Here is a 16,922-nt window from a genome sequence, read left to right as displayed (position 1 = left end):
AGAAAAGGGGAACGCTTTCTAGAGGGAGACAGTATGGAAAGCTACTCCTGCATGTCTATATACTCTTTACCCATCAATGTTACTTAGCCCAGTCACTGACTAAGTAGCTGTTTAGCCGAGTTAATCTCAAGGCACATCTTCACTGCCGATTCCACCTGCCCATTTGTTCTGTTTGACCACTCTGTCGTTTCTCTCATATTAAGTGTTTCTGTCCTTTTATGAGTATTTACTCCTTTTGTTTAAAGCCTTTTTGAATGGTGATTCTGGGGGTTATGGACTCTATATATTCTGGCTCAGACTGGGTTTGTGAAGAGCGGTTCTGACCTGGAGTGTCTGCATGCTTCTGTTGGGGAAAACATCGAAATGTATGAATATCAAAAGGAGACTTTTTTTGTTTTGTTTTATGGCTGTTCTGTTATCAGAGGCTCAAACTGAGATCCCTGAAAGTCTGTAAATCACAAGATTCTTACCCTCCGCCCTCATCATGTTAGGAGGAGTTATTTTGAAGGCGCAATTATGTTGACAATCCACCGTGCGTGGGAAGAAAACCATCATATTCATATCACGCTCATCCCCCCCGCTCTGTACTTGACAAGCGTCTAAATACCTACCTGCTGTCAGTCTCTGGCTCTTATTCTGAGGCAGAGGGATCTCAGTCTGGGCGCTCCGCCTGCTCTGTGCTGTGCACCTCTAGTGGAAGAAGTTTTGGTCTACTGTTTGCATGACCTGGTTAAATATGTTTACATGAATGATGATCAATTAGTATAAACACACATGATTATTATTACTCTGTTGTATTGAAAAATGATGTAATACTGTAATTTTGAGCTATATAATGTGAAGTGAGTAACACCAGAAGTAATGTTGTTGACAAAGTACAACACAGCACAGTGGACTTTATCATTTGCATTGACTCTGATGGTCAAGTCTCTACCTGAGTGACATTTCTCCTGTACTATGTTTATTTACAACTACAAATATTTTTCTGTTTCCGTGCTGTTGCTTAGAATCTCTTAAACTATTTATACATGTCTGATACCCAGGCGCAAGCAGAAAAAAAAAAACACATATCCTAATTTTACACAGGTGTCAGCCACTGTACAAAAGATGAAAAAAAAAAAGAAATTTCATGGGGCTGGAAACATCATCTGTCCGCTATGGGAGTTGCCTCCATTGTGCAAGCTCGACATTTGTCCTCCTGAGTGATGAGCTGCAGTACTAAAGCCATACAGTGAAGTGGGGATGTTTTACTGTAGATTCAGATATCGTATTAATATACGACTCAGATGAAGGACGGCAATGTTTTGGCAAGATATTTTATGTAAGAAGAAGAAAAATGCGACAAATTCCCGGCTGAAAATGCTTTAATTCTGAAAATTAATCATACCATACTGTTATTAATTTAAGGCATGTCTTGAGATAATGCCGTATTATTTGTTAGCTGTAGAGATAGCCAACCAATCCATAAAAAATGTGTTGCCCACATAAAACTAGTTCTCTTGATCTGTCATCGATACTTTCAGGTCCATAGTACAGTAAAATAAGGCAATCACTCTGGATTTACATGACTGTAATCGTGGAAAATATGCAAACTGTGTGTGAAGGGCTTCATGTTAACTGTACGATAGCCAGTGTTGATGACTTTGATAACCTGGCTGTTATTTGTTTGGTAATGACCTTATGTTGAACCTTACCTGGGATATGTTTCCACTTGGCTGTTTTTTTTTTTTTTTAAAGAAGCTTATTTTACCCATTACAAACACATCTAAATGCATAAAGAAACACATGTATATTATATATATAAATATAAGTATATATTGTATATCCTTTTTTGTAAAAGCTGTTTTGAGCTACAAATGTATGGATGCAATGCATCATGGGTTATTGAACAAGACATAAGAAAATACAATGATTTGTACCCACAGAGATATGATTGCAGGAAATGAAATAAAACTTCCTTGTCTATGCATTGTGTGTTCTGTCATTATACAGTAACTTCATCTTTAGATGTGCGCTGGATCTTTGTATCTTTGAAACAATCATCCTATCGGTCAAACAACCCTTATTTTTGACCAGTATATTGATGACGCTATGATTCCCAACATCACAGAACTGATCTATATAACAATGACATATTCAGGGACAACTAAAAAGCCAAAAAATGTATAATGGAAACAGCAGTGAGACACATTACAGACACATCAGCTACTGTATATATAACACATCCAGTTTTCTGCACTGTCCACATAACGATCCAGCAGTGCAATTCAGCCATAGAGATTTAATGTTGTTATTCAAGTAGAATCACCAGTTTATCTTTAAACCTATTTAGATATTGATCACAACAGAAAAACAGGTTTTTCCTTTCTACCTCTTGCTCCTTTGGTCAGTTAATCACTGGGACGATTTGCTGCCTAACGTCTTACTTCACATTATCTAAATGGGAGATATTATTTGTTCACTGTACAGGATTTTTAACAAAAGGCACCCGAGGTCCATCAGTGAAGGCCAGTCTCTCGTCTCTCAACAGTCCATTGTGCTGACTAACAACAGGAAACATACACACATGATCACAAATCACAACTGTCACATTTCTCTCTCTCTCCTGCGGCCTCAGGCTCTTCGGAGGAACTCCGGCCTCTCTCCTTGTTGTCCTTTGTCTCTCTCTAGCTGTGGGGAAAATAAAACACACAAAAATTTGAGGTTTATATGTGTGGCCAAGGTTTACAAGCAACATTTTCACAAAATACCATGTGGATGACTGGGTTTAGAGCTAACTCCCTAAAATCAAAGGCCTAAAAGACCCACATAATCCATAGGTTGTAGTAGTAATGATGATACATATAATATAATCATTTTGATGAGCAGAATCGTTCTTTGTCTTTATGTGCTGTCTTTTAGATTTTATATCTCAACACTCAGAGGTCTAACAGGTCAATAGCTTTCTTGTAAGAGCCCAGATTAAACCTAGTCCACGCTGCCCTCTACTGGCTGACTGCAGAACAGCTCAATGCTCCACTTGGCCCCAGACCACCAGTGTCAATCCTCTGTGGGGAAATACAGAGCATCTTTATATGATACAATAATTTATGCTCTCACAATAGATCATTTGATGTAATGTCAACCACTGCAATGGTTATTTAGTCAGATGTCACAAGACTTATGAAAATGTGAAAAAGATTCAAGCCTGTTCCTGGTGTCTTTTCAACAGTTCCAGATGAAGTGGTGATCTGTTCTTCTTTCTTCCCGGTTCCGGCTGGCCTTCACCCTTTGTTCCCACCTCCTCTTCTCTAAAGCCTTCTGGAGTTCAGTGTTCTTCCTTTTCGCTACACTCTCCTGACAGAAACATAGAAGGACATTATGATTTATATAAAGAATGAAACTGAAGTGAGTGCATGTGACTGTGTCTCTTCAACCTCTTGTGGGCCATCTTCAGTTCTTTGTGGAGCTCCTGGTGGCACTTTGAGGCCGTTATGGGATTGAGAGGTTTTTGGGGTCTGAGGAGATTAGTGCTCTCCTCCTCATTCTGTAGTGGAGGAGCCTGAAGCTCTGAGAGTCTGTCTTGCTGTTCACTTTGGTTTGTCTGCACTACTGAGGCTAAGAAGAAAACCATATCAACATGCAGCATATATTTTCCTACTGAGATCATTTTTATGTGCAACTTTTTCTTGCATGTTCATCATACTTACAAGTGAAACATTCACCACATCAGCTGGATTTCAGCATTAGAAACATTTAGCAGCTGTTAGTGGTCCAGTTAACAAGAGATCAAGAATTATTAAAAACTATTTAGGAAAACATGAAGAGAGCTGCAAGTATAGCTGCATGCAAAAGTCTGATTTCACCAAGGACGTCCATAGAGTAAATAACATCCTATCTTACCATATAATTAATTCATTGGGGCGCTCATTCATGAAAAAATCTGCTCAGTTTATCAGTATTTTGCTCCATTAATTTGCAAAAGTAAATAATTTTACTGGAGTTAATTAGAGAGAGAAAAAAAAAGGTAATCAAATAAAATTTGTAATGATGCTAAGCTGTTTCAGCTACGATCCAGGCTGCTTGATGTGTTTGATATGCTGTAAGAAAGAAAGAAAGAGACTGACTGACTGACTGACTGAGTACAGAAAGAAAGGGAGTAAGAGGAAAAAAAGGAAGTGAGACTGAAGTCAGAGCTAACTAGCCAAACTCCATCTGCTCATATAATAAGCTTTTATAACTTTGGCTGAACAGCAGCCAAGTCCCAAAGCGCCACTAGCAGCATTTCATTAGGCAAATGATTTATCGACAGCTACAACAGTTCATTGACTTAACAAATCCTGGCTCACCCTTTTACTCTGTGATGACACTTAGAATCAATAAAAATGCTTCTGCAGCAAAGACTGCAGTGACCAGCTGTGCTGTATAACAGAGATCCACGTGTGTCCCCACCACCTCTTCACAGTTTGATGCCCAAGTCGTACAAACAGAGCAAAAGAGGCAAACACCCCCTTATGATGACATTTGAGATATATCTTCATCTGCTGTCATATCAGATCTACTGTAATACTGTATGTGGTGTGCGTAGTGCTCCTTGTTGTTGTTGAAAGCGTACTGAAAACAGTACAGGTGATAAGACAAGATGGTGCACAAAATCAACAACATCCCAGTGGATATTTTTAGATTTCTCACCAGACATGATCAGGTGTGTTTCGTTTCTACCTGGAAAATGTTGGATTTCTCTCTGTCAACAGAAAAAGTCAATATACAAACATGTCTTTATCAAAATATTCCTAAGATATGGTGTGTAATTTTTTTTTTTTTTTAAATGCAGGAAAAAGTAGCGTGATGCATCACACTCCAAACCTCCCAGTCATGTCAACATATTTTCATGCAAATGTCAGCGAGAGCGCGAGCAACACAAAGCCGTATTATGATGCTGACAGACGAGTGAAGTGTCAGCTGTAGTTCCACATGTCCAGTGAAGCGAGTGCCCTCTCTGGTGAGGTGGACGGCTGCTTCCTCATTAATGACAGAATCAAACAGGGCACGGTTTGACTCCCACTGAGTTACTCACATGCTGGCGTTTGAGCGGAACGGACAAGAATTATTCCCCTGAATAAAGCGCTCCTCTCTGTTTTTCTCGGTTGTGAAATATTTGATGAATGTTTTTCACGTAGAAGTGCTCAGAACCAGCCTGCACACATAAACTTACATTGCTTTATGTGTTCAAAAACCAGCATCCGATACTCAAGTTAAATACGTTTGAATGAGCTGACAGTAAATTGTCAGGATGAGGAAAAAGTGCAGTCTAAATGAAGCATTTTAATGAATGCTGCTGCTGCTGCTGCTGCTGGCTGCTGTTTGGTTGATGAGGGATAAGACATGCTGTTTGGCTAAATCCCAGACAGTGGATACTGTGTGGAGAAGAATTAATAGGACATGACCGGGTAAACACTCTCCAAGGCCCACTTCTCCAGTGTTGGTAAGGGTTTTTTGTTAGGGGATAAAGACCTGTGCTTTGTTCAAGCACTCACTGTCTTATGTAGGAAATAAAAGGAAGCGGCAACAATAACAGACAAACCTTCCACAAAGAAGCATCAAAGTGATAAGGAGTACACAATTAATACTGTATGTGTTATTCATTATGAGACCAGAACATACTGTAACGTTGGGTTCGTTCAGTCTTTTAATCTTCTCAAACACACGGTACATGCCAAGGAAGTGTTTTTGCCTCACGGATGCTTCTGTTGGATTCTCATAGTGCGACTTAAATAATAATACATGCGAGAAAGACCAATGTAAATGAAGAATAAGAAGAAAAAATAAAACAACAACCTTACCCTCTTCTGCATGTGTGACTCTCATGTCCGCAGTATGAGTCCAGATTTGGTTTCTTCACAGACACCTTCTGCCTGGGCTCAAAGTTTCAATAATAATGTGAGGTCACTCTCTCTCTCCCTCTCCCTCTCTCTCCCTCTCTCTGTCTCTCTCTCCCTCACTCTCTCTGTCTCTCTCTCCCTCTCACTCTCTACACTCCAGCAGCCAATAATGCCAGAGAGAGGAGAGACTGTTCTGTCTTTGGACTAATGATGATGATGATGCTCCCAGGGAAACGGCAGCCAAGTTGAAGAGAAGCCCTGGAAGAATATTTAGTGTACAGTAGTGGAGGAAAGTAACTAAGTAAGTTTACTGCGTTTAAGTAGAAATTTAAGGAACTTTTCAGATTAAGATTAGTAAAAAAAAAAAAAAAAAAGCAGTGTCTATTTGGGGCTCTCAGATGTTAACTTCCAGTTTCACCAAACCAGACATTTTACCCTCAAGGCCCAGAAGCCGAATTATCTAGTATTTTGCTAAAAAAAAAAAAAAGGCAAAGCTTTGCTGAAAAGGTCCTAAATATGAATCCAAAATGTTATCTTTTTCCCTCTCACATTATTCATCTTAAGACCCTTCACATTTATCTTGTGAGCTTTGAGAATGGGTCGACCACTAAACTGTATATAACAACAGTAAAAAGCCGATTACACAGTAGGATATTGAATGCAGTGGTTTTACTTGTAATTGAATGTTTTTGCATTGCTGTATTGCTGCTTTTTAATGAGTAAATGTTTTGAGCGCTTCTTCCATCGGTGAGTGCGCAGCAGGTATGAACTGAAATAATGAGAAGTGATGTGAGAAGGAAAGGAAAGTGCTTCTGTGAAAAGTAAAGAAAAACGTGAGTAATATATGAGATAAAAGAGAGCATCAAAACCTTCATGGGCAGTTACAGTAGATGATAAATGATCCTCCACTTCAAGGAATCAGAAGACACATTAATTCCAGAAGAAGAAAACAGCATTGATATTAAAGTACACTAATCAAGTGTTTATTGTATTTTATTTTATATCATCCAGAATGACAAATGACAAACTTGCCTGAGAGGGCTTAACAATCTGTACAAAATGCGACACCCTCTATCCTTAGACAGACTCAAGGAAACTCCAGGAAGAGTAACACAAAGACATAAATCAAGTATAAATATATGAGTCAGTAAGTAAATATCAAGACCAATAAGTTAGTTTGTGAGGTTCAGAAAGAGTCAAACTGTTTGGAGTGGCATCATTTTTACAGAGAAGTCTTGAAGGCCATTAAAAAAAAGAATTTCCTGACTTATTCTCCTTTTCATCACAAAGGTCCTTTAAAGGTTACGTCCATCCGTTGGGGTCCGCGGGAAGCAGCCACCCACCTCCACCACCTCCGGCCATCCTTCATAAATGTTGGTTTTCTTTTCACTAACAGCGTGCTGACAGGTGAACAGGGGAACAAGACATTTGTTCTGCCATCACTTATTGTGCTTTTTTTTTTTTTCTCACTTTTAGCGCATTTTAAAATAGCTGTTATTTTCTGACATAAATAGAGCAGATGAACAGTGAACAGGTTCACTAACCTTCTCAAACAGGCTTTTGCTCTCGGTCCCCGCTCTTCCAGCGAACACCCAGCTGTCTCTGGCTTTTACAGACTTGATCAAAGTGCTTCCCATTCCAACAAATGCCTCCCTCATTTCATCTGTCATTCTGCCACAAAGCAGAAGAAAAGGGTCAGACTGTGTGATGTGAACTCGCTTTAGCTGGTTAGATTTAGATTTGTGGAGATTTAGACTTACTTTTTTGTCACATCATCAAATGAGGCCACCAAAACAATCATTCCAGGTTTTATCTCCTTCAGGTATGCCAGGATGTCCTTTGTGTCTTTTGTTAAAGCATTAAAAAAAAAAGCAAAAAGAAACACAATTTTAAGGTTTAAATTTGAAAACGAAACAGGATTAAGAGGTTAAAAAAAAAAAACTCTTACTTCCATCTTTCATATTAAGATATCCAAATTTTTCCACAACGCCAGTTTCACCTGAGATAAAAAAAAAAAACAAGTGAGCAAAGAAAAAAGAAAAGAAAAGAAATAAACTCATCTAAATGTCCATATAGTGGCAGTTGAGGGGCTTTTGATCGGATCACATGATTTTTACCCAATTGTCATGGAACTGTATGACTGTAGATGTTAGGACTATTCCCCATCTGATGGACACTTAACTTATTGACAAATTGCTGAGAAGATCATGTAATATGAGTGAAATCTCCAGAACAGCTAATTGAGAGGCCTCTGATTGATAGAAATTGACAGAAATCAATCTTTATAAGAGAGGAACCAGTTTAAATGATTTACTGTGTGTGTATCATAGTCACTTAACAAATACAGTGCACTAATACATATCTGAGTGTTTTGCTCACCATTTACCACCACGATGTTCAGTCCTGGTCCCGCATTATTCAACACATGACTCATAATGCTGTAGAGATATCAATAAGATTGTGTTTCACTGCAGAGCGACTATTTTAATCATCGGTTAATCTAGATACTGCCATATTTAACACATACGTTTTACCATCAAAACAGATCTTTGGTCCGACAACATTAGCTGCTCCACTCGTGATGTGTAAAGCAAAATGGTCAAGTGGGCAGACTCTGGACAGGCTGCACTTTGGCTCAGGTGCTGTTGTGGCTGAAAATGAGGGTAGAAGAGAACTTCTGATGTTGCAGGAAGACGGTCAAACACATGCAGTTAGTGTGAAAGTCGTGCAGTGCTGGAGAAAAATTGGGTTCTTATGTAACATAATTTACCTGCTTTGAATTTATGCTTGTTTTGATCCATGGTGTTTAAACCTAAGATAGAAGAATGGACACAGTGTGAATAATACTGGACAATAAGAGATAGCTCAGGAATAAAGATGTATTAAACTCACCAAGAGCACTTCTCGCTTTCTCCTGTACATCAAATGAATTGATGGAGATTCCCCATGCTATTAGGAGGACAACAATTACAGCAGCAAGGTGCAAAAAAGCTGTCAACAAACAAAGAGCAGATAGATGAAGATTCACATGATATAACCAAAATTATCTGTTCTTTAAATAAAGTAAAATCTCACCTCGGTACCTCATATCTGCAATTTCTATCTCTAAATGGAAACGCCTTTGAAATGCACTTCAAGTATTCCCTGTCAACCAGAAATCTTTTAGATACGGCAGAGCTTCGCTGTCATTTCATCTGTGAACACGGTCCCTGATAATTCCTACAACCAGGCCTTGTGGGAGAGGCGTTTGCATATGCAAAAAAACATGTCAGCCCTCCTCCTCCTCCTTGTGCTACATAAAAGACCAGGATGTGGCATTTTATATATATATACACACACACACACACACACACCCACTGTGAACCAGATGATCAGGTTTCTCTCTTTTACAATGTCAAATATGAGAAGGAGTCCACCAGTAACAGATAGTGCAGATAGTGAACAATGCGGCTTGCAAGCAGCAGATTGTGCTTCGCTGATGTGCAAACAAACACCTGAGACCTGGAAAAGGAATGACACAAAGAGGAGTAAAAAGGCCACTAGCTTCACATTTCAAATTGGCTGAGTAAATAAGAAAAAGGGTGTATAAAGAATCCCTGTGGTGTTTATCAGAGGGTTTCTGTTTGTATGCCATCTTTATTGAATTCCATTTTATGTGTGGATTTATTTGCATAAAACTGGTGGTGTGTATATATATATATATACATAAAAAACTATAGGAGAAAAATAGTGAAATGCTTTTACTCAAAACCTCAAAGCAAATAAAATAACTTGAAAAAAGGCAGAAACATAAAATCAGACAGGAGACTAAAAATGCAACAGGATCAGATGATGTATGTACAAAAAAGCATTTTAAAGTTTGTAAAAAAAAAAAGCTGGCAAAGAGGAAGTGGAAAAAGTACTGTTTGCACAGGAATTATTCATTACTGACGTTTAAATGGTGAAAGGCATGATAATCCCTTGAAGCAGAGGTCAGCCCCTCATGTCAGTAAGCATCTGCCCTGCTGATCCCTGAACAGTTGCTGAGTCAAAGCTTTCATCTTCCTGGATGGGTCCAAACGGATTCACATTCCCCTGCAGGCAGTGATGAACTGATATTATGATATTTAAAGTTACTGTGGCCAGATCATAAGAAGGTCATTATCATATTTTATCCATCAAGAAGCAGCTGAGTAGCTGATTAAGTAATAAAAGCTTCTGCGTTGCCACATTTTGACAAATTAACCACACAAACACAGATGGCTGACAAATTACCAGACAAACCGGCAAAAAAAAAAAGTCTCATTAAGCTGCCATGAGCTTCAAGAACGGCTTCAGTGCTCCTTGGCATTAATTCTTCATGATCAACACCTCCAGATGACCAACATTTCCTGTAGGTGTTCAGTTGGGTTATGATCTAGTGACTACAATGGCAATAATATAATGTACGATTCATTTTCATACTCAACCAACCATTCAGTGATCCCTCGTGCCCTGAATGGAAGCATCTGGACTCATTTCTCCATGTTTACTCTGGCTTTTCTCTTAATTAGTCACTCATTTCATAACACATGAAGTCGAATAAATGCAACCCTGTTTAAGAATATGCGCGGCGTATGCATAAAACAACCTGAAACATTTTAAGTATTAAAAGCAGATTCATATGCCATCAGTTACTTTCCTGTCTGTCACATAAAAACACTTATCATTTTTCAATTTTCATGCATTAAAAGACACATTAGATGGGAATCATGGTGCAGTATTTGCTATATTTTTTGTGTCTGAGCTGATGGGGAAGCTTTACCAAAGGTCATTTGTCTCTGTGGCCTCTGAAAAAGACTGGCCTAGTTTGTTAAAATAATGTCATATAACACTGTGTGTTTGAAATTGACTAAATTAAAGGCTGTTAATGTTAAATATGACAGATTTACATTATAACGGCAGGCGTTTATACTGTAACGCCTTAACCCATAGGGTCTTCCTAACATGGTGTAGTACTGAAGAGAACCAGCAGAGGGTCCATGCGTACTACTTTTACTGATGAGAGGCATCATTATGCATTCAGGGAATCAAAGCACTGGATACCACAGAAGGAATAAAATATCCCTGTCTTGTTTCTTTGTGGTAAACAATATGCCTGCGTGCCTCAGCAGGAATAATGGAAAACACACCTAGTTTTAAATCGTCAACTGTAGGAAGTGAGCAGTACGAACAATAAATCATTTCCTCTCAAATAAAGCATGCTCGTCACATAAGAGACAGAAAGAGTGAATTATGCAGGTCATGAGTTGAGCAGAACAAGGACAATGCAAGCAGGTGGCAAACACATCAGCCGGTCCACATGAATACATTTAATAACCAACATCCATATTTATCAAATGCACAGCGGAAATGTAAGTGACATGCAGTGGTCATCATTAACATCACTCACACCATCATCAGTGACTGCAGAGCAAATCCTGTCGGTACATGTTTGCAAAATTTGCAATAATACTTTAACTTCAAACCCATAAAACTCATAAAAGTCATAGAGGGGGCTGAGGACACCCAGTGACACTGATGTTCACATTATAATGTCCACTCCTGAGTTGCTGGGGTGGGGGGTTGTGGCAAATGTAGCTGTCAAAAGAGATCATGCAACATCACTCAGCCTAGAAGTCCATTAAAGAGTCAGTGGACTCTGAACTCTACAGCAAATTTACTTTAAGTGGGTTAATGTTAGCATGAAAAGGGAAATATATTTCAAAGTGAGCTGGCCAACTGGCTCAAAGTGGCACTCTGTGACTATTTTTAGCTGCAAGTCAATTAAGGTGTTTGAAACTGTCTGAAATGTCAAATCTCCATGTGATGCTCCGTAACCGCTGGATAACGTTAATGTGTTTTCTAACATAACAAACACAACATATTCAGACTGATACCGAATGAATGAAAAGGCGTTCAGTCTTAAAGTGGAACGACTGCAAACTGATTGCATTTAAAACCACTGAAATAATGGCCCATTAAAAAGCTTTGCTAAACATTCTAGGAAATTGTCTTGTTTCTGATAAGCACCTGAGAGCTACTTTATTTGTTTCCGCAGGTTTCTTTTTAATCTCTTCATCTATATATTAATGTGTGATTATTAAAATGTTGATTGTATTTTTAACTGTATTCTGAGTAATATATCTTGCCAGAATCGATCAAGCATTATTTTTCTCAAATTTACTGACAAAGCACTTTATATGACCGATGAAGACGTGGAAATACTGAACAGTGGAGTGTTGATTTTCAGTGGGATCAGCAGTACTAGCCGCCTTTTCACATAACCATAAGTCATTTGATCAAGGGTGCAGGTATAGTTTCAGAAGTGGCTGAAAAAGTCAATAATCTTCAAGAAAAACTTATCTGAATGTGCCTTCCAGCATTTTGGGCATTTAGATCAGTCTACAAAACATCAAATGATTATGACATTTGTCGTAAGACGCTTTCCAAATGAATGGTAATCTAATAACAGAAAGTAGAAATGCAGAGCAATTTGCTGTATTTTTAATACTGTAATACTTTAATACTCCCTACTTAAAGAAAAACTTCACATTTATTTGTGTTGACACTTCACGATGGATAAATACTGTATGCGCAGCTTCATTGAAAAGAGCCCTTTCTTTATGTGCTATATCTAATATTGGATTCAATTGTAGCATCTTTCTAGGAGAAAGTGAAAAATGAAGATAAAATGTTAGTTTTTTCACCAGAAAAACATGCAGGGGAGTTTTCAGTATTTCCTGAGCTCTGAGTGGTGCCTGCAGGTCAGGGAGCAGCTTAAATGTAGGCTGAGATGTGAAAACCAGGGTAAAGCAAGTCCCACATTACTTACCACTGCACTTTTTTCTTTTAGGTAATTGCTGTGCGCACAGCACATAAACATCGTTATCAACTCCTCTCTCCTCACATGAGGGTTTCAACAGCTGGACAATTGGACAGTAAGAAGACTCTTTAGAGATTTTAGCAAGTAACTCTCACTCAAACTGCAAACTGTTCTTAAGAGGCTCCTCCACAGCTGCAGAAGAAATTCTACGAGTGTTTTCACAGCCTGTGTAAGACCTTGATGTTTAAAATTGGAGAAATGTTGCTTTAAAAGGATCTGGCTAGTCCATGAGTGTCGGTGATAATACAGACCAAGCTCAATAATTCACATTAAGCACAAAGAAATAAGACTCTGATAAGAATTCAACATGAAGCACTCTGCAGCTGTAACTCATCTATTAAATACATCGAGCAAATATTTTGTTAAAGGAAAAGTAAAGTAGTAAAAGTACTAAACATTTAATGTTTCCAGCTTCTGAAATGTGAGAATTTGTCAGCTTTCCTTGTGCTAAATGTAAAATTTGGGGGTTTTGGACTGTTGTTTGAACAAAACACTACATCTGATGTTACATGTGCTGTATGAAACTGTGACGGCTATTCTTCTCTTTTACCGTTTTCTTATGTAGTGTCCATCAAAAGATTAATCGACTAATCAAAAAATAATAAACAAAAGATGGATCAATAATGAAAACAGTGATTCTTTGGAACCCTAAAACACACAATTCACCCACTATGAGCCCTTTTTTTTTTAAGTCAGTCCAGCAGCATCCCAGTGTGAGATTTATTCCAGAAGATCCTGTCACAAGGGGAAAAAAAAAACGGAAGTTACAAATGACATGTGATGTGATAAGGAGGTTGCAGTAGTGTCAACATATACTGTGGGATGGATGACAGAGAAAGCTACAATCAGGGAAGCTGGGATGCACTGACCTCGTCTGACTCCTCTCCCGCTGTGCAGGGCCCCCTGTTGCCATCCTCCTCTGCCACAGCTGAACCCTGATCCTCCATCCGCCTCAGCAGCGAGTATCTGTATGTCACCTCGCTGATATAAAGTAATGTGACAGGCTTGGGTGATGTGCTTTTACTGCACTAAGAATTTAAAATAATCTCATTAAGGCTAGTTAAAAAAAGTTTGCTTACTTGACTGGGAAGCAGTATTTCCGGATGATCAATACAGCAGCAATGACTGCTGCCACAGAGACGAAGATCACAGATGCAATAATCCCAGGGTGAAGCCTTAACCCGGCCTAAAAAGACAAATGAATCCAATAAGATCTAACAGTGGGGTAGTTAAATAGCCCATAAACCTAACAGCTTAATTCATGATGTGAAGCTCAGATAAAAAGGAAATGCGGGCAGGAGATATGACAGCTGAACAGCGGTGTGTTATGGATAACTCCGGTGAACGATCCAAACACTCAACAGCAGGAGGGTGAATCACCGGCAAACAGGAAAAACTGACAAGAAATGATCAGCCACACCGGGTCGGTGATCACCGGCCTGTATCTTTAACGTCAGAGCTGTGCATAAGATCATTGGTGACGTTGGCAGTAGACTGTGAGAACATCAGCCTTTGTAGTGATAATTCAGTCTGAGTCACATGGAGTGCAGTCAAAAGGTAAAAATCCAACAGGAACAACTGATCACACAAGTGTCAGATATGAAATAAAGAAACTGTGATGAGATATGACTCTACTGACACAGGGCTTATCACCGCACTTGCGACATATTCCCACTGTTTTGTCTTAGATTAAGTAACTTGTCTAGTATTTGAAAACATATAAGAAACGTAACTGTCCATTTCTGAATGTTTAATAAAAATGCCACATCAAAATCAGCCCAAGTGTGTGTGTGTGTGTGTGTGTGTTATTACCCTATGATATCATGGCTTTTAAAGCTACATCTATCATTATTATTATTATTATTATCATCAGGCTGCAGTGCTTCTTTGTGAATTTATACGACTTTCCACTTTGTTCTTAGTTTTATGACTCTAGAAGTGAATTTGGCAACATGAGTGATCCCAGACAGATTTGTTAAATTGTGATTTACCGAGCAATGAAAAGGCGACACAGCCTAACATTACGTAGGCTGTACGTAGTGCCAAAAAAAAACTTGTTGCTGTTTCCTCGTCTTAAGTAAATGTGATGCTTTTACTGCAGTGCGCATTAATCTTAATAATCCCATTTGGCCTCCATGATGTCTGCATGTGATTCTTCCAAGAAGTAAATAACGACTCCATCTTTCTATCTCTACATATGTCAATAAGTTTAATCGGCTTACATTTAATATAAAAGACGCAGAATCTGTGGGCTTGTGTCAGCGACTTTAATAACAAGTAACTCTGGCGCAATAAGAATAATAATGATGATTGTATATTTAGGATTAAGTCTGCAAACCGCTGACTGTTTCAGCAGAATTTCAGGGATCTAACTGTGAAATGTGTTTACATATTCAGGCCTACCTGTTGTGCTGACATCCTTATTAACTTTGAAACCTGGTTAACCTGCTTTCATTGTGAAAGAATAAAGCTTCTTGCATTATTGTCTAATTAACTGGAATCAAGCCCAAACATTGCTGGGGAAATTTAAAATGACTAAATACAGGTGCCTTCTGTCAGGTTGTCACTGCTATAGTTGAGACGCCATGGTTGTTTACTTCCTGGTTGCTCTCACCTGTTTTGACGAGGATAATTTCCACGCCCCCATTTCAGGAAACATCATGTGACCTTTGGCTGTGTCATGTGGCTTAATAAGACAAATCTAGTATTCAGGCTCAACGTTTCTGCTGCACGAAATACATTTTTGAAATATAGAAAGAGTGGAAGCATATTACCACCTTGCTGATGAAACCCAGACTGTTTTTCAGAAAAAGTCCACTTCACAGAATGATTCCTTTGGCAGAGCTTCCTGGACAAAAACCATCATTTCACCAATCACTCAAACATCAAAAGATAAAGCATTAATGCCAAGTTTAAAAGAGAAGACTGTGAACACACATGTTATGGAGTCTTAAGTATATTCAAATGTTAAATTTTGTGTCTAAATTGTTGATTTCTGTGTCCAGTGTTCTGGTGCATCATTAGCCTTCTGTTATTGGGAATAATGCATTATGGGACACAGTATTTGTTGTTTGAGCTATTGTTTGTAAAATACTGCACATAATCTATGTTTAAATTGTTCGTACACAAATTATGAAGATTTCTCTGATGAAATGTAATCGTGTACACTCACCACGTATCGGTATTTGATGAAGAGATGGCTCTCTGACCTGCGCTCAGTATGACGGCCAGACCAACTGGATGGTTCGTCACTGATCCGGCTGAGGTTTCGTTTGATTAAAACTACTGGGAATCACAATGTTAATTTACCTCTTTGTTTGATTTTTTCTTGTCATTGTGAAGCAAAAATTCATCTCAGGCTGAAAATGATGAATCAGTCTTGTATCAACCGCCCATCAGGTGTGATCACTGTTTTGGCAAGACTGATGAAAAGACCTGCCAACCCCACGAGCTCCCCGTCTGTTGTTACTGCTGGTTACACTTACGGGCCATGAAAAAATCCTAGTTACAGGCTTGTCTCAGAGTACAGGTGTTACAACAATGGTTATACTGTACTATGGAATATTCAGCATTTTAAACCAATTCAAAATCAATCCTCTTCTTTTTCTGAATCACTTTTAAAACAGTTAATCAAAGGAGAAAATACAATTCTGCCCAACTAGCTTTACCAGGACACTTCAAATAAAATCCACACACGAAACTGGCGGTCATTTCAATTAAAATTTAATTCAAACAACATATACACACATCTACGTATTTTCAATGACTTTTTTTTAACAGAAATTATGAGCTGAACTGTAATAATCTGTACTGTCATCGAGGCTGAATTTAAACTTCAGAAATCTTCTTGGTAAAAAGAAGCTCCAGGATGTTCTTTCAAAAGGCTGAATTTGATAGCCAAGACTTCTGAAAAGACTCTCTACCATCAGATGCGCTACTAAATGGGCAACAACTCAACTTCTTGCAAAAAGCGTGACGCTGATTTATTGAGTTCCACTCCTTTACACGCTAACATGACACTTCTTATGGAGCCACAAAGCTCCTGTTAGTCTCTCAAAAACAAAAGCAGCCACACGGAAGGGATTTTTGCGAATGGAGTATTCATTACTGATCAATGAGCACGGCCTAAAAAAAAATCCTGACGCCATTCATCCTCTGTCGATGACTTCTGATTCATT

The 16,922-nt window shown here is 38.6% G+C and overlaps 1 protein-coding gene across 1 annotated transcript; it reads right to left on the bottom strand.

Annotated features, from left to right (window-relative positions):
* Nucleotides 1-6,858: 6,858 nt before the first annotated feature.
* Nucleotides 6,859-9,522, bottom strand: LOC139208079 (protein FAM3C). Its single transcript, XM_070837642.1, has 9 exons — nucleotides 8,937-9,522; nucleotides 8,754-8,852; nucleotides 8,632-8,673; nucleotides 8,389-8,512; nucleotides 8,241-8,299; nucleotides 7,810-7,860; nucleotides 7,622-7,706; nucleotides 7,406-7,532; nucleotides 6,859-7,261 (listed from the first exon to the last, which is right to left on the bottom strand). The coding sequence occupies exons 1-9, from the start codon at nucleotides 8,947-8,949 to the stop codon at nucleotides 7,157-7,159; spliced, it is 705 nt and encodes a 234-aa protein (XP_070693743.1). The 5' UTR covers nucleotides 8,950-9,522; the 3' UTR covers nucleotides 6,859-7,156.
* Between the last annotated feature and the right edge of the window lie 7,400 nt (nucleotides 9,523-16,922).

Source organism: Pempheris klunzingeri, chromosome 2 (genome assembly GCF_042242105.1).
Source record: "Pempheris klunzingeri isolate RE-2024b chromosome 2, fPemKlu1.hap1, whole genome shotgun sequence".
Taxonomy (NCBI): domain Eukaryota; kingdom Metazoa; phylum Chordata; class Actinopteri; order Acropomatiformes; family Pempheridae; genus Pempheris; species Pempheris klunzingeri.
Note: the sequence above shows the minus strand (reverse complement) of the source record. Positions and strands in the feature narration are given on the sequence as shown.

Coding starts and splice junctions, on each gene's coding strand:
- LOC139208079 (XM_070837642.1), bottom strand. Junction 8,674..8,753: donor GAAAGCGAGAAGTGCTCTTG/GTGAGTTTAATA, acceptor CTTCTATCTTAG/GTTTAAACACCATGGATCAA. Junction 8,513..8,631: donor CAAGCATAAATTCAAAGCAG/GTAAATTATGTT, acceptor CCTCATTTTCAG/CCACAACAGCACCTGAGCCA.